Source organism: Procambarus clarkii, chromosome 93, assembly GCF_040958095.1.
Source record: "Procambarus clarkii isolate CNS0578487 chromosome 93, FALCON_Pclarkii_2.0, whole genome shotgun sequence".
In the NCBI taxonomy this organism is placed as follows: Eukaryota; Metazoa; Arthropoda; class Malacostraca; order Decapoda; family Cambaridae; genus Procambarus; species Procambarus clarkii.
This window is the reverse complement of record NC_091242.1, coordinates 5,138,476-5,165,058: the sequence shown is the minus strand read 5'-3', so window position 1 is coordinate 5,165,058 and position 26,583 is coordinate 5,138,476. Positions and strand designations below refer to the sequence as shown.

The 26,583-nt window shown below is 38.2% G+C and overlaps 1 protein-coding gene across 6 annotated transcripts; it reads right to left on the bottom strand.

The window, feature by feature from the left end:
• Window positions 1-1,627: 1,627 nt before the first annotated feature.
• LOC123746907 (coiled-coil domain-containing protein 85C) lies at window positions 1,628-26,583 on the bottom strand. 6 transcript variants are annotated; one of them, XM_069319590.1, is made up of 8 exons: window positions 26,466-26,583; window positions 20,266-21,204; window positions 10,055-10,243; window positions 9,332-9,590; window positions 8,347-8,442; window positions 6,131-6,397; window positions 5,069-5,322; window positions 1,628-3,428 (listed from the first exon to the last, which is right to left on the bottom strand). In XM_069319590.1, exons 2-8 carry the CDS (start codon window positions 21,151-21,153, stop codon window positions 3,384-3,386), a joined length of 1,998 nt encoding a protein of 665 aa, XP_069175691.1. In that variant the 5' UTR covers window positions 21,154-21,204; window positions 26,466-26,583; the 3' UTR covers window positions 1,628-3,383. The 6 variants fall into 6 exon arrangements, with proteins under 6 accessions (XP_069175691.1, XP_045584760.1, XP_045584759.1 ...); XM_045728804.2 differs by lacking the exon at window positions 26,466-26,583 and adding an exon at window positions 26,319-26,423; XM_045728803.2 differs by lacking the exon at window positions 26,466-26,583 and adding an exon at window positions 26,238-26,404.

The window sequence follows — 26,583 nt, the reverse complement described above, 5'->3', positions numbered from 1 at the left end:
ATTGTTATTATTTTGGATGTAGTGATCACATAACCTCTTTCTTCTACATCTAGCTTTGGTGTATGTAACACCTTTAACCTCTCCACATAATTTTTAAGTTGTATGTGGCCTATTCCACATCCCATAATGTGGCATTTATTTACATTAAATTCCATTTGCCAAGTGTTACTCAGTACACATTTTGTCCAGGTCTTCTTGAAGGGAATGACAATTATCTAACTTTCTTATCTTCCCTAGTAGCTTCACATCATCAGCAAACATGATCATATAATTCAGTATTTCTGCCAACTGACTTAAATGTTGAACTAGCAAAAAAAATTAAGCTTATTTAAGTTGATTTTTACATCTGAAAAAAATTTGTTAATGAAAATAACACTTGGAGAATTTTGCATTAGCTACATGACTGAATTCTATAGTCTACAGTAGACCTTTTTTCATATTGAGAATTAGAGCAAAGAGCTAAAACCAGGTACATTATTTAGTGTCATGTCTTTCTTCAAGACACAATCAAATAATCATTATACACCCAGGTATCCCCCCTTTTCCCCAAATTGCTCCTAGCTACACATGAATGAACCAAGTGAAGAATGATATGTAGCAGTTCCACTCTGTTCAAGATTCAAGTCATAGTCCTCTCATGTGCCTGGTGAGTACAGTATACATGACAGAGCCCCCACTGGAAATTCTTCAAGAGATGTCAAATTATGTAACAAAATGGCATCTATTAATAAAGTTGAAACAATGCCTCTACAAATATTCAGATCTCATCCATACATGCGCATAATCAAATTTGAGCATGGAATAAAAATTTCTGAGTAAAGCAAGCAACTAATAACAATAAGATATTCTATATGTTGCTTTATAATGTCCTATTATTTCAAGTAATTTAACATCAGCCATAAATCTCCATATTTTTTATCATCACTGCATCAAGGATTAAAATACTTGCAATATGCACCCAAAAGCATTTATAAAAAGAACATGCACAAATACAAACTTTGTTGCAGTAGATTGCAGTACCAAAATCAACAGCAACCACAACTGTATCAGATTTTGTCCTCTACATCTATAAGTCTATCCCCAAAATCTGAATAAGAGTCTTCTATACAGTAAAAACTTTCAGCCATACAATTTTTAGAATTGTATATGCACCAAGTCAACTCTTGCCATTCTCACACACCAGCAACCTTCTGGAACACAGTCACGAGCATATTGCACAGTATTTTTTCAATTTAATGTCATTTGGGCAGATGATATATTGTTACAATATTTCCAGTTTTCGGAGATTCTTATTTGTTTTAATTTTGATTAAGGCAAATGGAACAAATCCACAAGGGCCGTGATGAGGGTTCGAATCTACGTCCGGGATGATGCCAGACGCGCCATAGTCTGCCCTTGCGGATTTGTTCATTTGATGCATCATGCAATTGTGATTTGTGTGTGTATAGGCAAATAGATTTTGTGGTGAAACAAATGTGGAAACAAATCACATTATCCCAAACAGACAAAGTCATAATGGGCAACATATGATGCCCATTATGATGCTAACATATTGCAAGGGCAATACATGTACTGGGTACTGTATATATTTTTAAGTCAGCAGTTTCATTTGGGGATAAACTGAAAATTTTTAAGACAACAATGGTAATTGTATTTATTTAATAATGGTGAATAAATAAATATAATATCTCAATACACCGAATGATTAAAAATATAATTTTATTAAAATTTCTATGTTGGTTGACTTGCAAATTAAGAGCAGAAGAAAGGCCTAAGCATATACATTATAAAAAAAAAAAAAAAAAATCTTCATATATGTACACATAACTTGCCAAAACCCTTTGGTAAGTACCTGCAAGTGCCTTGAACTATCATATCACAATGCTGATATGTCTATGACATTTGGCAATAGCTCACAAACACTGATAAATAACTAAAGTCATTCTAAAAAGTTTTAACGTTTTATCAAAAACTTTCCGTCATGAGCATGGTCAAGCAATATGCCTGACTCTGCATGAAACTTCCTCTGAAGAATCAGAGTATTCATTCTGAGGCACATATCTTCTGAGTCAATAAGGAAAAAACTTTGACCAAAAATCAAAATCACGGTATAAACACAGCCCCCCAAAAGAGATAGAATATGAAACTGTCTGGTCTTCAAAGAGCCAAATTAACAAGAAAAATTAAGATAAAAAAATTGACCACATTTCAAGATCAGAGGGCTAGGCACTTCTGGTTTTGTCAAACACTATCCTTCTTAAGTGTTCACAGTATTTTGTTGTGAATATTATTATTTAGTGAAATGGCAAAGGAGAGCACCAACATACAAAGGGAAATACTGGATTAACATTACTACATCATGGGTTCAATTCCTTTTCAAAGAAATCCACCCATTATTCATGTAAAGCATGACCCATATGTTCTATACATATCCGAGTTTAAAGTTTAAAAGTTAATGGCATGATTGATCTGAATTAAAATAACAAAAATATAGCCTATTAATGATAATTGGTATTCCTACCTTCCATAAATTAACTATTAAACCTTCAAGGTGGGATGGATGGATGGAGGTGGGGTATAATACAACCTATCCACAGCTAAATCAGTATATACTGCCTGAGAAAAGCATCTCTATCCATGTGATTGCTTTGGGAATGATTACTATAAAACTATTTATATACTCTTTTTCAAATATTGAAAGATAATGTTTTACCATCTACATATTTTTTTACATAAACTGTATAATGTATTAACTATATCAACATTTTATTCACACTATTGTATGGTAAAATCTCTGTACTTGTATTTGGAATGTCACAAGAATTTCCATGGAGCAAGCAGAAACTAGCCTTTAGGAAATATCAGTTAAACTTTCTAGTAAAGATGTTTTAGAAGTCGTAACATACACAAGTTTGTGTAACCTCTGTTTAACAGTGACTGCATTCACATTCAAAATAAACATGAAACATCTTAAAATTAAACTACATATACACTATACATTAAAGCAGCAAATTATTACCTTGTCACATATATAAATCTATGTACAGTTAAGCATGATAGTACAGAACAGAATACTGAATTGGACATCAGTGATGAAACACAGTAACAGTGAGAATAATATATAAATATATTAACTTTCGTTATAAATTTGATCAGGAATTTTTGTACCATTGGCACCTGAAAAGTGAGATTCCAAGTTGAGAATATACACAATAGATGATAGCAACTGCAAAATTATAAAAAGATCACTAGCCTCTTGACTCCTCCATTTTCCAGAAGAAGCTGTGTATCAATTTTTTTCACACAACTAGTACACAAAGGTAGGAGACACTGCACACTAGTTGTCTTCCGAGTGTCATGCTTGAGGTGCATCCTATATCTTGTTATCTGTTCTGACTTGGCACTTCTTCCAGCTTTTTCCACACCACCTATCACAATATAAACAAACATTTAAGTACATTATCAAAATATCATCTAGTTGCAATATATTTCATAATAATTTGTTATGTGTTAATAAATAATGCTTATAAAATAGCACACACCAATATTACTAGAACAACAGTAATAACAAGAGTTCTGATATGAACACACAATTTGTGATGAAATCTTAGGTGGAACATCCAGGAACTGAAGTTGTTAGGGCTTTGCAGTATGCAGATTAAAACAAAAAATGGTAAAGTGCCAGAATGCTAGTCTAATACAGCATAACCATACCATTTATGCTTTTGTATTTACCCAAAACATTTTTATGTAAAAGGATATAAATAAAATTATAAAAATCAACATTATAGTGTAGTTAGTTACAGTATAACCTTTTCAAGGCAAGAAGAGAGTATGAGTGACATCTGGGAGACAATATGAGGTGGGACCTCCTCACTTATTAACAAGACCTATCTTACCTTTTCATTACTGGCATATTTTAGCATGTCTCAACCACATGCAGATAGGTATAATAAAAGTCTCCATGAACAGCCATGCGTTAGGATACGAACAGGGTGGTACAATGAGTACAGAAGCTACAATGATTACAGTGCTGTAGGAAGTGTAGCAAGTAGAAATTGGTTGAATATCTGCAAGCTGGTATGACAAACAGAGTTTATGTGAGTACGGGGGGGAGGGGGGGGGGGTGCTGGTGGTTGTGTTGGCAGCACAGGTGGTATAAGAGAAGGATGGATGAAAAAGAAAGCGGAGGAACGTATTTTTGTATATACTGTACAGTACTTTGTTTGCCCACTATAATTACTTGGCTAATGTCTATAATTCTTGCTCGCACTACATTACCACACTGCTAAAATCACCACATTCATCATTTTTATCCATTACATTTAATAATCTCAAAATATACCTAAAATTATTCGTGTAGTGCCACATCTTAGCTTTAATTCACTTTACTTCTGCTTGGGTAGCAATAAGTAAGTACCTTGGAGTTAGTCAATTGTGCATATTTGCTTAATGCATTTTTATCCTTTTATGTAATCGCTAATCAATAATGATTATCTTCATCCATAATTATCTACAATATTCACAATATATAATAATACAGTATGCATTGCAAATAACATCTGTATGTACAATATAAAATAATTAGCTATAACCACTGGTTTCAAAAACAGTCACTAAGGAGAGGGATAGATTGCTTAGTTTCAATAGAAAACCTTATTATGTGTATCATTTTACTGTATATGCAAAAAATTATTGTTAGTTTTAAGCTACTTTTAGAATATATTCTCACGCAATACTCAAGAAATGAAAAGGCAATGGGAACAAAACTAAAACACGGAATACCAAATAATGTAAAAATGTTTCATCCCTTGCAAACCAGCCTGTTTTCATGATTTGTCAAGCATTAGATATGAATTTTTTTTGCCAAACCAGAAGTGAATTAATACAGGCAACCTAGCTAACTTAATGAGACAAATGCTCATCAATTCATGAGTGCATCAATATTGCAGTGCTTTTAATTTCATTAAAGCACCAGAATACTGATGTTGATAGCATAAAAATATAACTATAGGTTGATAGCATAAAAATGTGATGAATTAAGTGAGGACAGGTTGCATAAACTTACATTGCACATTTGTCTGAGAAGTGCCTTTTCACCATCAGCCAATGCTGCATCTTGTGGTGTTGGATGACCACTGGAGCCTTGTTGAGTTTGTGGTGGAGGTCCTTGAGAAGGCGGAGGTCCTGAAGGAGGATGTGAAGCTCCTTCAAGCTGTTCCTGTACCTCCAATACTCTCATTGCTGCTGCGACAGATGTTGGCCGAGACACCAATGGAGGTGGTGGCCCTTCCAAGAGATCATCATCACTTTCTGTAGAACCTATTAGACACATTATAAATGTAGCATATATATCCAACAAAGAATAAGCATAATAAATATGTAATAATTTAGCTCAAGACTCTTGGGATACTAAACACATACTAGCCATGTTTTGAATATGTGGGTAATCTAGTAAGGTATGTCAAAGATGGCACATCTTAGAATATGAACAGTGGTATAATAAAAGCAGAGTGGAGCATTGAATATAGGAAGTACAATGAGTATAAGGAATACAGAAAGCACAAAGAATGCAGGTTGGTGTAATGAGCATAGGCAGCTGTAGTAGCAGGGGGGAAGAGGGAGGGGAGGAGTGATAGTGTGGTACAGTATTATAAGTGTGCTGTGGGAGTGATAGTGTGATTACTAACAAGTGTTTACTAAGAAGTTATATTTAGATCTTTACGCCCAGTTTTCTAGCATTTTGCACATGCCCAGTCTCCTAGCATTTTACCTGTCATAGTTTTTTACATTTCTTAATGTTCTAGTTCTGTCACATTTTTTCTTAAACATGAATGTGAGTGGTTACAAAAACCTCGTCTCTTAATGCATTCACTTGCTAATGACCCATTCACCAGCACAAGCAACAAAAATTTCATTATATTTCTATAACTCAATGTATAACCAGCTTAATTGATATCCACTTATCCTATCTTCTCTATTTTAAAAAGTTATCTCTTTCCAAATTATTTACAAAGCCAGAATGCATCTGGAATGATATACTAAAATTCTGGAGGTCTCAATGTATAGAAAAGCCATTTCCATGATTATTACAGGAGAACAGACTTTAAAATGATATAATAAACCTTACCTGGTCCCAATGGAGTTCTTGTGAGTCCCAGACCAACAGCTCTTAGGTGATGTGAAAGGGAATATGGTGGTGGTTGAAGGGGTCTAGATCCCAAAGATTTTTCCTTTGAGAGGTTGTGCAAACCTATGTTTAAGTCTATAGCTTCGATACCTTCCCCTTCTGGATGTATACGGTCTATCTTGTTAAGTTCTTCTCCAAGTTGCTGCTTCTCAGTCTCTAGCATCATCACACGTGCTTCTAATGATCGGATGTATGATAAAACTTGTTCTGCAAAACAAAAAATATGCAAGAGAAAACTCAATTATTCTTATACTGTATATACTTTATACAACGTGAAAAAAATATAAAAAATCCCAATAATAATAATAATAATAATGTCCACCAAAGCATGAATGTGCACATGAAATGAAGTCTCAGAATGAAGCAAATGTCTCCATAACTAAATAATCAGATAGGTTCACCAGGCATTTCAACTTATAAACCAACTCACTAAGACCCTGCCATTTAGTATTGTATTGGGATAGTAACCAGGTGGTCACGTAACTGTTTGGTAGTCTGGCTTGGTGGCAAATCTGAATCCAAGTGCTGCTTAGATGCAGTTCCGAGTGTATATGAATGTAAATCATGGCACTCATTCTGGCCTGAATTAAGAATTTGCCAGTCTCTCCCTTCCCTCATTTATGGCCTGGCAAGGGTAATCACAGTATTTACCAGTATGCATTTGGAGTAATCATTTTGGCAGCATGCACAATATAATTCAATCCAGTTTATCCAGACTAATGTATGCTAGAAGATGTTCACAGGTAAACATGTTCACAGATCTGGATAAACAGTGAGTAGCTGAGAGAGGAAAGGTAAGCCCTGAAGGCAGTGGGGGTGTTTCAAGCATCTATCAATAACACCGCTGAACATTACTTTTCACAAATTTTTTATTAATTTTCACATTAATGAACCTTTATTTAAGATGAGCAAGCTAGGATTGGTTTATTTTCTGTTGGAGCTAAGGTTCCTTACCACACAGTTCAGGTCCATCACCACTTGTTACACACACATTTCTTTATTTATGCCTTCCTGATATTACAAAACTCTTTATTGTTATGGTTACTTTATTTAGGATAAAATAGTGTATATGGGCTGATTATGTGTAGACGGAAATGGAGAGAGGTGGTGAGAGAAGCAAAAAGACAGCATAGGCAAGGCTAGTAGGTGACATTCTAACAATGTGAGGCATTAAACAGTGGTACAACTTTCCCTTGAAGATGGACAGTTGTTTCAGTTTTAGCCAAGGGATGCAATATCCACGAGGAAGCAGAACACCTTCCAAAAAAAAAAAGAAATGAGACATTAGCCAAAAAAAAAAAAAAAAAAAATTGTATTTCTGTTGGTTTTCCTCCACTACACAAGTTTTATTTTCCCTTACCTCCATAATACAAGTCCTATTTTCTATACACTCTTCATACATCTATCTTGAGATCTTGAGGTTATCTTGAGTTGATTTCGGGGCTTAGCGTCTCTGCGGCCCAGTCCTCGATCAGACCTCCTTTTTGTTGTTACAACCCCCCCTCCCCAGGAAGCAGCCTGTAGCAGCTGTCTAACTCCCAGGTACCTATTTACTACTAGGTGAACAGGAACATCAGGGTGAAAGAAACTCTACCCAATTGTTTCCGCCTCAACTGGGGATAGAAACCAGAACCTCAGGACTGCGAATCCGATGTGCTGTCCACTCAGCTGTCAGGCCCCTCCACTACACAAGTTTTATAACTTCTCAATAATGGGGTTTTCCAGTACATGAAGCCAATGTCCAATCTGATGCATCAAAGACCCCAATTGTTGCAATGTTAACAAAAATTACATTAATTTATCTAAAACCAAAAAATCCTATAAGGGGAATCCAGTCAGTCTAGATACTAAAATGGTTTATGTGCCTGCTGCATAGTTTATCACAAATTATTTATCTGTATTGAAATTTCATAGACATGCATGTGTATACATGCATGTACTGTATAGATGAGTGCTTGTACTGTATATGCAGTGTATGTACACACAAACATTCATTATATAATGTACATTCATTATGTTCATGTATGTGTACATATACATTGCACATACATTATGTGTATATTTATATGTATGTTTATAAATGCATGTGTGTGTGTTCATGCATGTTTACTAATATAGTTGTTAATGAATCAAAACAAATACACCTAAGCTACTACCTTGATAGGGTACTTGGAAGAATTTGTTCTTCCATACTTCAAGGCAATCATCCTCCTTACCACATTTCCCACTTTTCTGGGTGGGGAGGCACTCACCTAGAAGGGAGGGAAGAGCATTGCAAGGAAAGTGTGTTCAATTGAATTGAGACAAAACAACAGGTAACCTACAAAATTCATTTATATACAGTATATATATTTATTTTATTTTTCTACGAGTGGAAGTGAAGAAGTTACAGATGTACATAATGAGTACAGGATTCCTTATACTGTAACAACATTGCATGTTTTCTGCTAAATAATGATAGAATGGTATGTGAGTAAATCTGAAGTTAGGAAAGAAAGGCCAAGGAGTGATTTGATGAGTTAGTGCTAGAAAGCATGGATTTATAATGAACTGCACTGTTGTAAGGGATGATGTTGAGTGAAAGTAGTTTGTTATGAGAGTGAGCGAGTGATGTTTTTGTTAACAATAACTCGCAAGGAGAGCTTTATAACTAATCTATGAAAGAGTGGTGATACAGTACTGCTATGGACTTATTTCTTTGAGTAAAGTGGTGTTCAAGTGTGGTGATGCTGAGTTCACAGAAGTACAGTAGTTTGAATGGGTATCCCCCTTTGAGTGTCTGAATATATTTAACACCCATTTCCTGCACTGCATTACCATCGTGTCTTCTCCAGACTAATGACTTCCAAAACCATGAAGATGAAAAACACGCTGATGATGATGACGAGTTACTTCCACACAACAAATATTTTAACGAGGACACAAGCTAAGCGCTCCCTGTCCCTGACAAGGTACAGTACTTTATATCCCACAGCATTCCAATTGCTTCTCATTCTCTCAAACTTTTTCCTGATCCCCAAATACCACATTTAATTTTTTTTACCACATTTTTCAGCAACCATCCAAGATGCTAATGTTGATTTGAACCAGAATATAAGTGCACACCTGATATGAAACATTTCCATACAAACAAATATTTACCATTCATAGGAGACCTCTGACGGTTGAGTGTGTCTTCCAATAGTCTCTCTCTTGAAGACGACCGTGCTAAGGGAATATCAGTTGGTGGAGGTGCAGGAGGCTGAGGAGGGGCTTGAGTAGGAGGATGTGGGGGTCCTGAGGGCTCATCTGCATTAGTTGATGAGGAGGAGCCATCACCATCATCCCGGGTAATAAGAGGATGCCCACAGTGACTGCATGCGGCATTATTTCGCTCCTCATCCAAATATAAACATAATTCCTGTGTATGAACATAACTAGCATGAGAATGCAAGATAATTTTGTAGAATCTTAAAAATAATAGTAATGCAATAAGGAATGGAGAAAGAGCAATTATAAGATGAAGAGTAATACAAATTGCAAGAGGTAACTGTAATTTGAGGTTCACACTGGAGTGAAGAATATGTATGATCATGGTATTCAACCACATTTGTGTAGAGATTTATGACTGTCATGGAATGACACTACATTATTACCATTTTAGATCCTGTCTTTTAAAGCGGAACAATGCTTATGTCTAGATATATAAATTAATCAGATTCAAACCATTCTTAAATTATTTAGCAAAAAATCTTACAACATCAACAAAGCTAAACACCTTATTTTCTGAATTAAAAATATATCTTGATTTTTTTCAATATCAACAATAGATAAACATAGTTTAAATTTTTAATAATATCAAAATAGGATTGATCATTTTGTCACCTTTAACTCCAAGTTATCCTTAATAAGTTCTTGTTGTTTAGCATCCAGTTCTCGTAGCTTATTCTGGTAGGCTGTGACTTCTTGCCGCATAACAGATGCAGTGTAGCGTCCAAAGCGTTGCCACTCTCGTGCTAGTTTTCTTCCCTTCTGTCTATCGTCATCAAGAAAACAACAGAGATCACGCAGTTCCTGTGTAAGAAGAATCACTATTATCTGTAGACTTACTTTTAGAAGAATGCTGAGTAACAGTGGAGTAACAAGATCTATTTGCCAAGCCATTTCCAAAAAACACACAAATATCACGTGAAAAGTTTTATGAAGTCTATATCTATTTTATAGTATGGATTAGGAGCATACACAATGGATTCTGTCAAGTCTGTTAAGTATCTAATAACAGAAGTCTATAAAGTCTATAAGACAATTATTTATCATTTTCAGGAAGAAACATTGCTTTTGGTCAATATGAAAATGCCTTTCTGACACACAGACTCAGAGTTGCACTCTTAAATTAAGATCTGCTGTCTCTCTCATAAATGTATTCTGGAATCATTGACATTAATACATTTAATAAATTAATGCATTCATGAACAGTATTACAAATGCTGACTCTGGAGATAAACACTCGGTAATGTCTGTGCAAGAAAATGGCAAATTTTGTTATACAGTAGCTCTAAGAATCTATGGTAATTGTAATTCAAACTTAAATAGTAGTACGTATTGTAATTGCCTTAATCTCTCTTTTTACATTGCAGAATGAGTTTTAATTTACCCAGCAATCCAAATATGCACAAATGAATGAAAATAATTTATAAGCACTGCAGTGAGAATGTTATCTTCCCCAAAATTAACACAAGTTTACTGTTTATTTTAGACTAGTCACAAGACTTTTTATTTTTTATCCAAACATGACTCATCTTAGTTTTTTAAACAAAATGATGAGTGTAAAAAGAATAACGTACAAGAGACTAATAATGATAACAGTAAAAGTGGCAAAAGTTGTGTTTTGACTGCTTATAGTTCAAATTTTTAAACTGGATCCATGGGCAATTCAGAAAGTAATGGTGCTTTGAAGTCTAACCTGTATCCCCGTTCACGTGTTTGGACTAAAGAAATGTGGAAGAAAAAATGGAAACCTATCCATAGTTAGACTTCAGGGATGATAAACTTGGGTGTAAAGTATGTGCAAACATAAGCAATATGCAGTAACACTTTTCACTTCTAAGAGGTTAAGGGGCCTCGTAGCCTGGTGGATAGCGCGCAGGACTCGTAATTCTGTGGCGCGGGTTCGATTCCCGCACGAGGCAGAAACAAATGGGCAAAGTTTCTTTCACCCTGAATGCCCCTGTTACCTAGCAGTAAATAGGTACCTGGGAGTTAGTCAGCTGTCACGGGCTGCTTCCTGGGGGTGGAGGCCTGGTCGAGGACCGGGCCGCGGGGACACTAAAAGCCCCGAAATCATCTCAAGATAACCTCAAGATAAGGCCATCAAATGAGTGGCAGATGTATCAAGTATCCTATTATGGAGCAGATCGAAGTACACTCCTGAAGTCCCTCAGAATTTTACATTTTAAAATGCTGCAGTGCTACACGTGTTAAAAATGTAGCTAATGAAGATGCTCTTGGAAAATTGTGTGATGCCACGAATGCTTCGCATCCAAAGACAACTTGTTTAATTTTGCGTTATGCATATTATTTAGCTCAGAATGACAGATCATACTCTATTCACTTTGGCTTACTGCAACTACAAAAGCAAAATGGTGTTGACATTGGAATGGGACTGCATTCCCACACTAGTGCCACAGAGATAATTAATCACATATCCATTAATAATATGAAAAAGAAAAGTTGCTAGCATATCAAGCAGATAAATGGCAAAATTTCTGTTCTCATTAATGAATCAACAAGCCTGAGCATTAAAACAACCTTAATAGTTTATTTGAAATGTTTAAGTGATAAGGAAGGTAATCTCCATTTCATGTTAGGACCTCTTCTATTTCTTATATATATAAACGATCTGCCTAATGTCTCTAATATTCTCAAACCTATACTGTTTGCTGACGATACTACTCTTATCTATTCAAACCTCAACCCACATACACTAAATAATGTTGTGAATAATGAATTAAAAAAAGTCTACTTATAGATGTCAACGAACAAACTAACATTAAACATCGAAAAGACTTACTACATCTTATTTGGAAGCAAATCATCAAATGCAATTCAGCTACAGATAGACAACATTAACATCAGTAATAAAGATGATGGCAAGTTTCTTGGCCTATTCCTAGACAAGAGACTCAACTTCAGCACCCACATTCAACACATAACTAAGAAAGTCTCTAAGACAGTTGGTATACTCTCCAAAATCAGATATTATGTTCCTAACTCTGCTCTCCTCTCACTATATTATGCACTAATTTACCCCTATCTTAATTATGGTATCTGTGCATGGGGGTCTACCACTGCAAACCACCTTAAGCCCATCATCACACAGCAAAAATCTGCTATCAGAATGATAACTAACTCAGCTTTCAGACAACACTCAGCTCCCTTGTTTAAATCCCTAAACTTGCTAAATATTAACTCCCTCCACACATTCTCTTGTGTCAACTACATTTACAAAACCCTGTTCTTAAATGCAAACCATGCTCTGAAACTCTCCCTGGACAGATGTAATAGGACCCATTATCACCACACCAGAAATAAATATCTCTTTGATATCCCCAGGGTCAAACTTAATCTGTGTAAACACTCTATGCAAATTAAGGGACCTAGTTTATGGAACTCACTCCCTAGTGAATTGAAAAACTGTAAAACTTTTGCCTTATTTAAAAGCAAAACCAAAAAGTACCTAACTTCATCTTCTTAGTTTCCTACACTGAGCTTTAAATTTGCTCTGTACCTAGTGTTACCCAATCTCCTAATTTTTATGTAATTTCAAACAACCTTATCATTATGTTCATTGCTGTCTTCTTTTATGTGCTAGCCATATGCTGTATTGTGACTACCAATTTTTGTCAACTACCATTCAAGCTGTCATTGCAACCAATCTTATATTGTTTCTGCTGTATTATGCCTACCAATTTTTTTTGTCAACTACCATTCAAGCTGTCATTGCAATCAATCTTAACTACCTATGTGCTTTAATATACTGTACAATTTTCTCTCATCTTTTTTTTTCATTTCATGTAATCTGTTATCATTTTTTGTCTATAATTTTGCAAGTATTTACCTCCTTAAAATTTTCTTAGATTAAGGACCTGCCCGAAACGCTGCGCGTGCTAGTGGCTTTACAAGACTGTAATTACCATATTTGTATCCTCACATTCCTTATGTACATTCTTGTATATGCATAAATAAATAAATAAATAAATAAATAAATAAATAAATGTTCTTCAGTCTAATTGAACTACCTGATCAGAAAGCAGCAACTATTGCTAGGCACCAATTGAGCTGTCTCAATTATCATGGGTTTGATGACTTATATTTGAAGCAGAACCTTGTAGCATTTGGTAGTGAGGGGAAGTGTCATACTTGGGTGTCAAATTTGGCGTTGCAACAATTTTCAAGATTACCCTGATATAAAAATCTGGCACTGTCTTAATCACAGTTTAGAACTTACAGTAGGTGATTCAGTGAGAGAAGTCATGGAATTAATAATTTTCAAGCATTTATGAACAAATTGTACTCAGTTTACAGCAGATTGCCTCTAAAGCAAAAGAAGTCTGATGCACATCCCTTCCGAATGTGCCTCTCAACTTGAACAACAGATTTGCAAAATAGGTCGTGTTCTGAGCACCAGGTGGCGGCCAGCTCATTTCGAACAATTTCAGCTGTGTGGAAAAATTATGAAGCACTTTGTTTGTACTTTGAAAAAGCTGTGAAAGATGAAACAAAATTTGGAAGTGATAGAAAAACTATGAAGGTCTGTTGAAAATGGTAACTTCAAAACATTGGATTGGATTTAGATTTATTGGATTTTCTATTGGATTTAGCTCTAATGTACAACACATTGTGTGAACTTGGTTTACTGTCAGTGGGTCTACAAAGAAACACACTACAGTACTCCGATTGTGTATGCAAACAAACTGATTCAACGGAGCCTAAGGTCAGTGCATGGACTAAAAGAGAAACCTGGCACTAGAACTTTAGAAGCTCAAAAGGCAATTGAAAAGGAGAAGTTTGAAGGAATTACCATAACACGCAACAAGAAAATTGTCTCCATTAATTGTTAACAGTTTCTTACTAGTCTTGTGAACAATTTGCATGAAGCAAAGCTGTCACTATACCATCCACCCCAAGTGGTTGGGCAGTCATTGATGACAGGGACAGAAAAGGGAATCCTGAGGCCAAGTTGAGGCAGATATGATGGCAAGAAGCATGCATTGTGAACAGTTTACTCTCTCGCGTAACATTTTAAACGTGATTCCAAATGCCTGGACCAATTAGACCAAAGGAAAGCTGAACACTTGTCTGCGAGACTCAGGCACCGTAGGTCACCGAGTGTGACTGTCCATATACCAGGTTTGTGCATGATGGACAGTGTATGATGTGCCACCATTTGGTAGTGGAGGGAGAATCTGACAAATATACTTTTTTTAGCTAATGGTCTGAATTTTGTTTTGATAGTTCAGCACTTGTCAAACATTTTCCAGAGGAGGGTTGAGCAGTTTGTGCCCTAATTTCAATTTTTTTGGGGGCAGTGTCTTTTAGTACTGGATAAATTATTATTCCCCATGTGCTTCCCACTCACTAGAGCAGTCAAGGTCGCTTTGCAAAGGTCCTTGAACTCAAAGGCATTTAGTGCATTGCTGGTGCCTGTTGTCAGTGTGTAATCTGTGGGAGCTGCCAAGAAGAAAAAAAAACATTGGCTAGGAAAGCACAAAAGTGCCAGCAAAGAAAAATTCAAAAGTTTCAAGTGCCTCTGAGGTTTTTGTAAAGGGCAATATAGGATTACAACTAGTGAAAATTTGCAAACATATTAAGGTATCTCAGAATCAAACTACATGGTGTGTTTTACAAAATAGACAAAACAAACTGCAGTATCACCAATGGTTGACAGAAGCATCCTTCACTCGTGATGTTTTACCTGGCTGGCTCACGAGACTCCTGCAAATACCAGTACTGTATTTGAAACTCAAACCACTTAGAAAACAGTGTGGACAAAGTACTGTATAGGAATCAGTACAGTGCTCAAAATCTATACCTTAATTTTTCTCAACAATAAAACAACTACACATTGTTAGAAAAGATGAATGTAAAAATATATCTGAATTAAAAAAATTTGTATGGCATGTACTATATATGAACATTAACCCCTTAACTGCGTTGCCTCCAAATGTGACACCCCCGCAGTGCGCAGGAAATAAATTCTCTGGAAAAAATTCTTTTTTCTTTTTGAAGTGTCAAAAACCCTTCCCTCAGTATGGGTATGCAAAAAAAAAGTCGAAATTGTACTTACTTTGGCTGCTATGGGGTCCGGAAGTTGGGGCGTGACGTCATCATTCCCCGTGCGCCCGTGCCGTAAGCTCTCGGGGGCGGTGGGGCGCTCGGGGCGGGGCGCGCGAGTTGCCGCGAATATATTTTCGTTCATTTTTTGCGCACCTTTCCAAATACATTTTCATTGTTTTTATGTGCCAATCCAATGTATAATGAACACGTACACTATAATATCGCAGTACAACATCCGTACTGTCCGTAGACACTGTGTTACGTGCATGAAACTTGTGTACACATATGCAGCACATATTTACTATGTATCATGCTAATTTGTGTATATATACAATCTATTTACACACTATACACTGTCACACACTATATACATTCACCATCAACACATTCAGAACACCGCGTAGCAGCTGCTTCGTATGGGCCAATAGCAGCTGCCTCGTATGGGCCAATATCAGCTGCCTCGTATAGGCCAATAGCAGCTGCCCCGCATGGGCCAATAGCAGCTGCCCCGCATGGGCCAATAGCAGCTGCCCCGCATGGGCCAATAGCAGCTGCCCCGCATGGGCCAATAGCAGCTGCCCCGCATGGGCCAATAGCAGCTGCCCCGCATGGGCCAATAGCAGCTGCCCCGCATGGGCCAATAGCAGCTGCCCCGCATGGGCCAATAGCAGCTGCCCCGCATGGGCCAATAGCAGCTGCCTCGTATGGGCCAATAGCAGCTGCCGCGTATGGGATAATAGCAGCTGCCTCGTATGGGCCAATAGCAGCTGCCGCGTATGGGCCAATAGCAGCTGCCGCGTATGGGCCAATAGCAGCTGCCGCGTATGGGCCAATAGCAGCTGCCGCGTATGGGCCAATAGCAGCTGCCGCGTATGGGCCAATAGCAGCTGCCGCGTATGGGCCAATAGCAGCTGCCGCGTATGAGCCAATAGCAGCTGCCGCGTATGGGCCAATAGCAGCTGCCTCGTATGGGCCAATAGCAGCTGCCTCGTATGGGCCAATAGCAGCTGCCTCGTATGTGCCAATAGCAGCTGCCTCGTATGTGCCAATAGCAGCTGCCTCGTATGGGCCATGAACACATTCAGAACACCTTGAGTGAGAGCAGCCACACCCAGCCAGTCTCCCTCACTCCAACATCTTACTCGCCAACATTGCTCCTCCCACCATATTGCTATAGTTCTTATTACATATGTTCTATATACCTATCTACATGTTTTATTTACCAGAACTATGCAAGTAAGCCGGTATTGTGTCCAAACAGTACAGTGGCCACCATACACTGCATGAAAAATCACACAGCAGACGACGCTACGATTACGTCACCTCCCTCACCAAAATAGCTCCTCTCAACATTCTCCTGTTGCTGTTCTTACACTATATACACACACTATATATACCCATGTACATATGTGTTGCCCATAGTGAACCACTAAGCTAGTATGGTGAGCAAAACAAGAGTGGCAGCCACACACACACAATTGAGGCTACCTCAATTCTCGCCCTCCCTCCCTCATCAAAATTCCTCCTTCCACAATACTACGCACAACGCTAATTATAACCACATTCCTGCTATTATCACAATCCTGGTCACTAATTCCTGTAAATGAATAATTGACCACACGTTTATTTTGAAAAAGAACCTAAGAAATCATTTGAAGATTCCTAGATGAACGAAATAATGCTCTGGTGCTGTGGCTAGCGCTGTGAACATCGTGAACAGCATTGAATCACTGATATTTGAACATTGTACCCAGTCATTATCACACTCAGGCTCTAATATAACACTAAATAATACAATTTATATATATATTTTGACATTATTAGGCGATGCTGTGGTCACATGCTGAACAGCAGTGCTGTGCGCTCATGCTGCGAGCGCCAGCCTTGGTTGCTCACACACTACTGAGGCTCCCACACCCGGGAATGTGGACCACGAATTTTTTTAAAGATGGCGTCTGTTTACAAGAGCCCTGAGGAAGCTGATGTGAACCCCATGTAGCCGCGGGAGTTTTGAATGGAACGTGAAAAATACAAATACCCGGAGGCGCGTTGCGCAAACCAGACGTGAGCCTGCAGGCGCGTTGCGCAGTTTAAGGGTTAACCAATCCATCCTTCCAAATGATAGTACATGCAGTGTAGCAACTGATGCAAACAGCTAACAATATTATCTACATGTACAGATAGTATTGCATTGTACAAATCTGTACTACTGTACAGATTTATTCAACAGTACAATATTTTGTACTACTGAAATATTTCTCATTTGATCTGAAACATCTGAAACCAGAACCAAGAAAGAAAAAGAATGAAACAATGACATCATGTAAGCCTAACAGTACATTTATGCATAATATTAGACCTCCTATATGTTTGAATTAAGCAGCATCAAAGTCTTGCTTTAAATTGGGTGGGGGATGCATCATGACCCAACCAATAGACTAATAGGATATTTAATTGAAGTGAACAAACTTCCCGGGTACACAGGAACTGAGGGACTGGCTGGCCTCGCCAATAACAACAGGCAACCTTGACCGCAAAACAGAAAGTTGGTGGCAATCTGAACCCCAAAACCTCATCAAACAGACAATGCAGAAAGGCCAACAGAGTCACATACAAGAAAAAATCACTTAACGTGACTCAAGCACATACCAGGGAAAAGGACAAGACACAGCTTCCTACTTAACTTCTTAACAAAAGACCTCACGTTAGCAACTAGGTCCAAAGCACTAGCCTGATGTAGGGCAGCTCAAACGGAGCAGACCTATAGAGGCGAAACTCAAACCACTAAGATAACTAGTAAGGGTCAAGAAACACAAGCTGATACCAGGGAAGATATTCCTGAAACCTAAGTGGAGCAAAATAAGCTAGGGACATGCAATGTTGATGGAATTAATAACTGTGAAGTGTAACAAACAACATACAATTCCACATGGGCTGTATGTTCCAAGGAACACCAAGACATGTAACTGTGAGCAACAAAGTTAATGGACTCAACAGGAGAGGCACAAATGGGTCAGCACCAGTGAGGAGGGTGGCAGGCCAACTCTTTGGGTGATCTGAGTTGTCAGTTGAGTTTGGGCTATGGTTAGTTGTTAACCTGTTGCCAACTATCATTTGCCTTGTTTTCCTAATTTAATTTCCTTCCTAATATTTGTTGAAATGTTGGTTTGTTTTGTTTCTCCTGTGATTTTCTGGGAAGTTTTCTCAGTTTTAGATAGCTCTTTGATCCCCACATTCCACTCATCTCTTTGAAAGAACCTGATTGCAGTTCTGGTTTTTGGTAGGGTACTCACACTGTAGGGACGTGAGATGTATGGGAGGCTCTGTGGTAACAGTGTCTTAAGCTCCAGGAAGCTACTGAGGGAGTCAGAACAGTAGAGCATATGACAAAGCTATTAGATAAGGGCTTTATGCATGGAAATGGCTAAGTTCTGCTAGCTTAAATGCTGTGAAATATTTATCTGCAAGAAATAGTGCGTATGTAATACTGTAGTTAATGGTGCAATGAATAATCAGTTAGATAATAGAAATTTACCCCAGGGTTGTGTTCATAATATATTTTATATAGAAAGGGTCATAAGAAGGTCAATGTAAGAATGTTAGAGGAAAGGAGTAAACATAGTGCATAGACTAAGCCTAATATGAGTATAACAACTGGAGTATACATGTAAAACTTAATGTATGGAGATGGTTTTATTTTATGTAAACAAAAGTTATGGAGAAGATAATTTTTTGTGAGATAAATGTGCATGGTCAAGAAATCGATCGATCCGTTTAAATATCTAGGGCGAGTGATTTATACTGTATATAAAAAAAGGGATTTATGCAAGTTGAGAGCAGGGTAGGTCAGGGACAAAAAAGTGGCTGGTGAAGTAAAAGCCCTGGTTAGCAAGATAGAAAGAAGATGCAGCCATGACTACATGAGGAATTGGTTGTGCTGACCCTTATGTACAGATTAGATGAATGTGTGGATTTGAAAAATTAAGAATTAGAGCAGTAAAACTGAACAATCTGCATGCTCAAAAAGTGGATAATGGTTGACTAATGAACAGTGTATTAAAGTTAATTTGAGGGTAGGAAGAAGAGGAGCAGCCTGGGAAGAAGGCGGCTGGACATTTTAACGGACGAAGTAGGAATACTTGCCTGCCTGGTAGCAATAAAAAAAAAAAAAAAAAGAGAAGTACAGTATTATGACATTTTAGAAAGAAATCAAGTATTGTTTCAATTTACTACACTGTTAGGTCATCCAAGATTAGACCAACTGCAAAATAATAAGAAAATGAATAAGAATCCTACCAGATTAACTACTTTATATATTTCAGGTAAGCTATGCTACTGTAGAATACTGTACTAATGCTACTGTAGAATTTATAAATATGAATACAAAAACAAATATATGATTGCTGTTCATTTTCAGCAAAATACTATGCATTGTTGAGGAATTTTGCTTTACTTCATTTGCAAAGACAGCACTCATATTTATCAGACAACCAATTGTAAGAAGTGGCTAAGCCTCTGCAAGTACATTATCAAAAAAGCAAAAACAGTTTAAGAAGTTTATGCTTGACAACTAAAATACAGATATTGTAATGTGCAGTGTAAATTATTAGAAAATATAGGGCCTAACTTGGATGTGAGAATTTGGATGCCTATACTGATACTGTACAGTATACCAGCAGTTAAACAGTCCAGAATGTATCACTAAAAAATCAAATGGATCAGTTAAATCAAGCTAAATTAAGAAACGGCCATTTCATTACCTGATTGTCATCAGTGAGACGTTGGTGAGTATCACGCAGGTGTCTTAGCTCTGCAGCCTGAGAATGGAAAGTATGCTGAAGTTCTCTTGTTTCACTTTCAGCTCTCACTGCCCTACTTAATAATTCACTTCTGTTTAGTGCACTAAGTTCTTCCTCCAACCTTACCATGTCACTACTATTATTTGTGCTTCCACTGCCATTATTACTACCACCAACAACTCCTCCCCCTCCTCCTTGTCCAAGAGGCCCAGAATACTGTTTATTTGATTGCACTTGAGGACCATTAAGTGTTCCAGTTTGTAGAATATGTTTGTCTACTTCTTCAAGTAATGCATGAGGTCCAGGGTAACGTGGAGGTTCTGGGTAAGCTGGTGGCTGTCGTACTTCACCTGCAGGGCCATCAAGATGACTCCGTTGACCATTTACAACATTTGAATGTGACAAATGGGGTGCATATTGACCATGGGTTCCTGGAGGTTTATGTGGTGCTGGGGGACCTATGGAACCAGGTGGTCCACGATGATTTGGTATTCCGTGAGTACCTGGATGCCCATGCTGGCTTGGCTGTCCATGTTGTCCCGATCCCATTGAAGGTCGATGCTGACCTGGCCCAATCTGTGGTCCAGGACCTTGTGGCCCATTTTGTGAGGGAGGGCCATGAGGACCTGACAGTACTCGTTGACCTGATGGCCCAAGTTGATTAGCAGTGCCATGATGACTGTAACCAGCATGAGAGCCGTGTGAAGTTGGAGGTACAGAGGGTGGCCCATATGAACCAGGTGGAGGATGACCATGGTGAGGCCCAGGTCGTGGGGGGCCAGACTTGCCCTGATGTTGGGGGTAGGCCATAAGGTGCTCAAGATGCTTTTGAGTGTTGGCCGCAGGCATCAGCTCAAGTTGGTGGTGCTTGCCTCACACCGCAAGGTCAGCATCCTCCAGCTAGAAAAAATAAAAAACGAGAAAATAAGCTAAATATAATAAAATAAAAATGAATGTTTTTACAGTTAGGTAGAACAACAGTTTCCAAGAGTATCACATCATATGTTTTCCTACATTAAGTTTAAAGTGTTTTCTTGGGACAGACGAGTTGTAGTCCATATGCAGTACAGTATGTAAAGTTAATTTATCAAACTTTACAATTTAATTTTTGAGAGGCCTTCAATGCAGAGTCCATTTTGTAACATTATTGATATTAGCAATCCTTTAGGTCCTTTAACTTGACGTTTGATTCGTTCTGCTTACCAAAAATGGCCCACTAGATATTCAGAATATTTACCCCTCTGCTCAGTCCAAAATAAAGGTGACTATTTTCATCCAAAATAATATTTGCTGTGCATTTTCATAAGAAAAAAGCATAACATGCAAGGTGTCAATTTTTATGATAACCATAATTTGAAGGTTAAACTTGTTATGGTGATCAGCTTGCCAGGAAGATGGAGATCAGAATAATATTCAAGAATCCGCTGTCCTCCTTAGCTGCCAACTGAAATCTGAGGAGAACCATAGAAGGTCGATGTAGTTTCCCAAAAATGCAACAGTTCCTATAACAAGTGACAACTGTCACAGGGTTTCAAAATGGGAGACCCAGCCATGGAGGAAAGAACAAACTACAAATTCTGCTATTACAGAGTCTCCATCATTGGAACAGCCTTGGACCATCTAGATCAGTGAATGACATTGACGCAGGTAAATAGAAAACGAGGGATGTCCACCAGATCGAGTAAGAAGGCCAACAATGTCAACTCAAACCGACTCAAACCAACAATGTCGACTCAAACAAACACAAGTGTGTGTGTGTGTGTGTGTGTGTGTGGCAATGTATCATGGATTGCTCACATTGGAGACAGGTACGACTCCAGCATCAGGTATCTGTGTTGATTCCTGGCCATATCACCCATTTGCTCAGGAGAGACAATATACAGTGGAACCTCTATTAACGAGTTTAATCCGTTCTGGCACCGAGCTCGTTACCTGGAAAACTCGTCTTTGGAAACAAATTTCCCCATTTAAAATAAAGGAAATAAATTTAATCCGTTCCACTCCCAAAAACATCCATACTTGTATGACTTTTTTTTATGTAAATATAATACTGCACATGTAAATATAAATGTTTTGTTGTAGTGTTTTAATATTTACTTTACCTTATGAAGAGTAGTTGCTGGCTTGAGGGAGACGATGGAGAGGTGGGAAGGAGGAGAGGGGTTATGGTGTGGAAGGAGAATCCACCTCTGAGTCAGGCACTCTCTCTCTTCTTGGGAATTTCACCCAAATTTCATTTCAAATGTCACACAAGGATGCGTTAGGCCAGCACCAAATAAAAAACTATGTTGATTACACTCGTTGTGTCAACAATATAATAGTCTTACCCCGAAGATACAATACAATGCCGTTTTCTCAAATAGGCAATGTGGTTATTAAAGAAAACGGAAATTTCATGGCAAACTTGTATACAATCCCCAAGTCGATCGGATAAGAATTGAATTTTATAGAAATATTTGCTCAAATGACGCTTGAGCGCGGTGTTTGGGTGCATTCAAGAGAAAAAAAGTGTGTTACGTTCAAGCGACATATACCTGCGAAAGTGATAACACTTTCATAAAGTGTTATCACAAAGTGATAAATTAAACATTTTCATACACCGGGTTGTCACTGCTTTATCAGGGCAGCTTTTCCAAGAATGCGTTCACCTTTTCAAACATTCCAAACACTTCCTTGATCTCAGTTTAAGAGGCAGCATCCTCCCTTACCTCCTCATTCCCTTACTAATGGTGTAAATTGTTGATGAGGACCTGCCATACTTCCTTGTGAGATCAATCACACAGACACCACACTCATGCTTTGCTATAATTTCCTTCTTTTAATCCACAGTAATTGTGTCTTTCTTCCTCTTGACAACACAATCTTTAGCAAGCAGCTTCTTTGGAGACATCGTGTGTTACAAATTGTAGTCGCAAAACCACAAAAAACCCAAAGAAAAGCTCAAATAAATCCAGAGGGATGCTTGTCGTGTGAGATAGAACAACAACACTGGCGTCGGAGGCGTCCGAGAATTTGCGAGAACCCGCGAGACGCTAGGAAGCGCCATGTGGTTTCACTCGTTAATAGAGGCGAGCTCGTCAATAGAGACAAATTTGCTGCGAGTGGCTTGCTCGTTACTGGAAAAACTCGTTAATAGAGCCACTCGTTAATAGAGGTTCCACTGTAGTTTACTTGTCACTTTTGGGAGATCATTTATTTTCCAAGCCAAGCTGGGGACAGAGTTCTTTGGCAATAACCTGATTGGTTTGGTGCAATTTCGGTGCACACTGATTAGACAGCCGAGCACCAAAATTCAGATACTGTACAGTGGCACCTCGACATATGACTGCCCCTACTTATGAATTTTTTGAGTTATGACGTAAATTTTGTCGGAAAATGTGACTCGACTTACAACCTTTGCCTCAACTAGCGACTTTGTTGATATGCGTATGGGACGACCAATCGCATGGTTCCTGGTGGCACGGCTGACCCCACCTCAGTTTACCAGAGCCGCCCACTTAGTGCTTGTAAAGAATTTAATTATTCATGTGCTTTTTGGTTTTGAACATAAAAGAAATTATTATATATCACACTATGGGTCCCAAGAAAATCAGTGGTAAGGTTCAACCTAAGAAAATTGTAAAATTCATAAAGATCTGGGTTTTCAAAATGGCTTGTACAATACATGTAAAATTATCACAAATTACAACAAGGGCAGTATTTGGCACCACAGAGGCCAAGACTATGGTGTGAATTATGTTTAATGGCCAAAATTGCAAGCCTGGGCTGAATTCATCGTTATGAATTTATGAATACACACCAACTTATGAAACCTGTACATCTTTCCTCAATTATAGCAGCTTTGTTAACATCTATTAAAAAGTTCAAGAGCTCAGAAACACAATGAGATTCTTTATGGGAATAACAACAATGGGATGACAAGTTCTGCATTCGAATACATGTAAACAAAGCTGCCTTGATTGAGGAAAGAATACAAGTCTCAAATTGTTACATAAATGCTTGATGAATCCTGGCTCTGAGATACATGTATGCTAATCCCATCTTAGTACAGTACACCAATTCTGCAGGATGTCTTTCATCAATGAATTCCCAATAATAAATTGTATATCTGTTGAACAACTGTTTTGATAATTATATCACCCATGTTTCAAGGAGTTATGCCAGAATTGAGATTTTTGGCAGCATTGAGACCTCATCTTCAGATAGACATAATGTATCTATATGGGAGAAAGTTCAACACGGAGCAACAAAAATAATTCCAGAACTAAATCAACTCTCATACCAGAATAGGCTGAGGGGCCACAGGGCTAAAATACTGCAAACTGCCCATGTTGGGGCTGATGTCATCAAAACATTCAAAATACTGTACTGTACTTAATCATTTGGAGGATGTTGTTTCGGACATCTTCTTCAAAAGGTCAGATGTAATGCAGACAAGGAGTAACGGTTTCAAGCTCAAGCCACAGTGTGCCACTGAAAGCATTATATGGTTTTTCACCCACGGGGTTATAAACTCATGGAACTACCGACCCGCTGAAGCCGTAAATGCCTAAACTCTGCTGAACTTTAAAATCCAGCTTGAAAAAATCATCAATACAAATGGAGAGACCTTTGACAAGTTACTGGCTTCCTGTCCTCAATCGAGGCAATTACAGTTAGTGGATCTCTGGTAAATTCAAGTAAATACATGTTGAATGCTTATAGTACTGTACAGTATAATGAAGATCACGAGCGGCAACTAGAATTTAATTACCTTAAAACTTCTTGTAATATTCATCTACATTATAATTAGATTAGATTAGATTTTTTATTCAGGTAAAGGTGCATACATTGAAGATGAGTTACAAACATAATGTTGAATTTAAAGATAGAGCTAGTACCTACAATACCTAAAGCCACTAATACGCATAGCATTTCGGGCAAGGCCGGTCTTTGGGGGAGCCGGTCGGCCGAGCGGACAGCATGCTAGACTTGTGATCCTGTGGTCCTGGGTTCGATCCCAGGCGCCGGTGAGAAACAATAGGCAGAGTTTCTTTCACCCTATGCCCCTGTTACCTAGCAGTAAAATAGGTACCTGGGTGTTAGTCAGCTGTCACTGGCTGCTTCCTGGGGGTGGAGGCCTGGTCAAGGACCGGGCCGCGGGAACACTAAAAAGCTCCGAAATCATCTCAAGATAAGGCATAATCTGGCATAATCTCGGGCTAGGCATAAATGGCGTAATCTGCCATTTGCTTGTGTGTATAGATGACAAAAGTACTTGTTAGTGTATGAAGGGTGTGTAGATTTATTATTTATTTATATACAACAAGGTACATTGGGTTTGGTTGAGTACATAACATTGGTATTTTTACATTCTTGCAAAGCCACTAACACCCATAGCATTTTGGCTAGAATTACAGGACAGAATTGCTTGCTAGTGTATAAAGTGAGTAAAGGACAGAATTACTTGCCAGTGTATGAAGTAGAGTAGAGAACAGAACTGACAATCGAGTTATCCAGTGTTAGGGGATTCATTACCAACAGTTACCTACCATAAGAAAGGGCATCCCAGCCTACCTAAGAAGCACAACCACACTACAAGATCCACAGCTTACTGAACACTTGTCCAGTAAGTTGAACAAGTGTTCAGTTACGCGAACACTGTAACTTGTACAACTAGGCGAGTACTTGAGAGTGCTGGACCCGCTGCCCGCCAGACCTGCCTCTGACAGTTCGTCTCATTTCCTTAATAATCTTTCTAAAATGAACCACGCAAACGGTATCTTGTGCAGCCCACATGTTAAGCGTGACACCTGGCTCCCCGAAGGACCGGGAATATTACAACAGGAAGCTGCGCACTAAAGAACGTGAGAATTTTCACTTGACATACATAGCAGTAGTGATGGAAAAAGAGCTGCTATTTAAAATATTTAACGTCATAAATGAGCACCTACCAATTCTTTTTGATCCTTATTCATCCACATTCGTTAGAGGACGTTTAATAATCCAAAGTGAAAGATCTGTCACATGATTACCTGTGTAATCCACCAAGACCCGAGGAGCTCCCTGTAATTCACCTGCGAACACAAACATTCAACATGGCCACTAACCCTCAGGTGCCACATGTTATACCTCTGCGGCGGGAATATTTATCTCTATATAAACAAATTTCTTCAGTTTACCTGCTTACGAACATTACAACGATTTTTTATTATTAAGTAAATATGGCCATATAATGTGGTTAAGAGCATATATTCGAGGAGAGATCAGAGGAGACATGGCAGGCCAGCATGCCCCCGG

What these genes read in the sequence shown, in the direction of transcription:
- LOC123746907 (XM_069319590.1), bottom strand. Translation starts at nt 21,153, where the DNA reads ATGCCTGCGGCCAACACTCAAAAGCATCTTGAGCACCTTATGGCCTAC. An exon ending in TCAGAGGTCTCCTATGAATG is followed by an intron (nt 8,443 to 9,331) that starts GTAAATATTTGT and finishes CCTCCCTTCTAG; the next exon opens with GTGAGTGCCTCCCCACCCAG. An exon ending in AAGAACTCCATTGGGACCAG is followed by an intron (nt 5,323 to 6,130) that starts GTAAGGTTTATT and finishes TGTGTCTAATAG; the next exon opens with GTTCTACAGAAAGTGATGAT.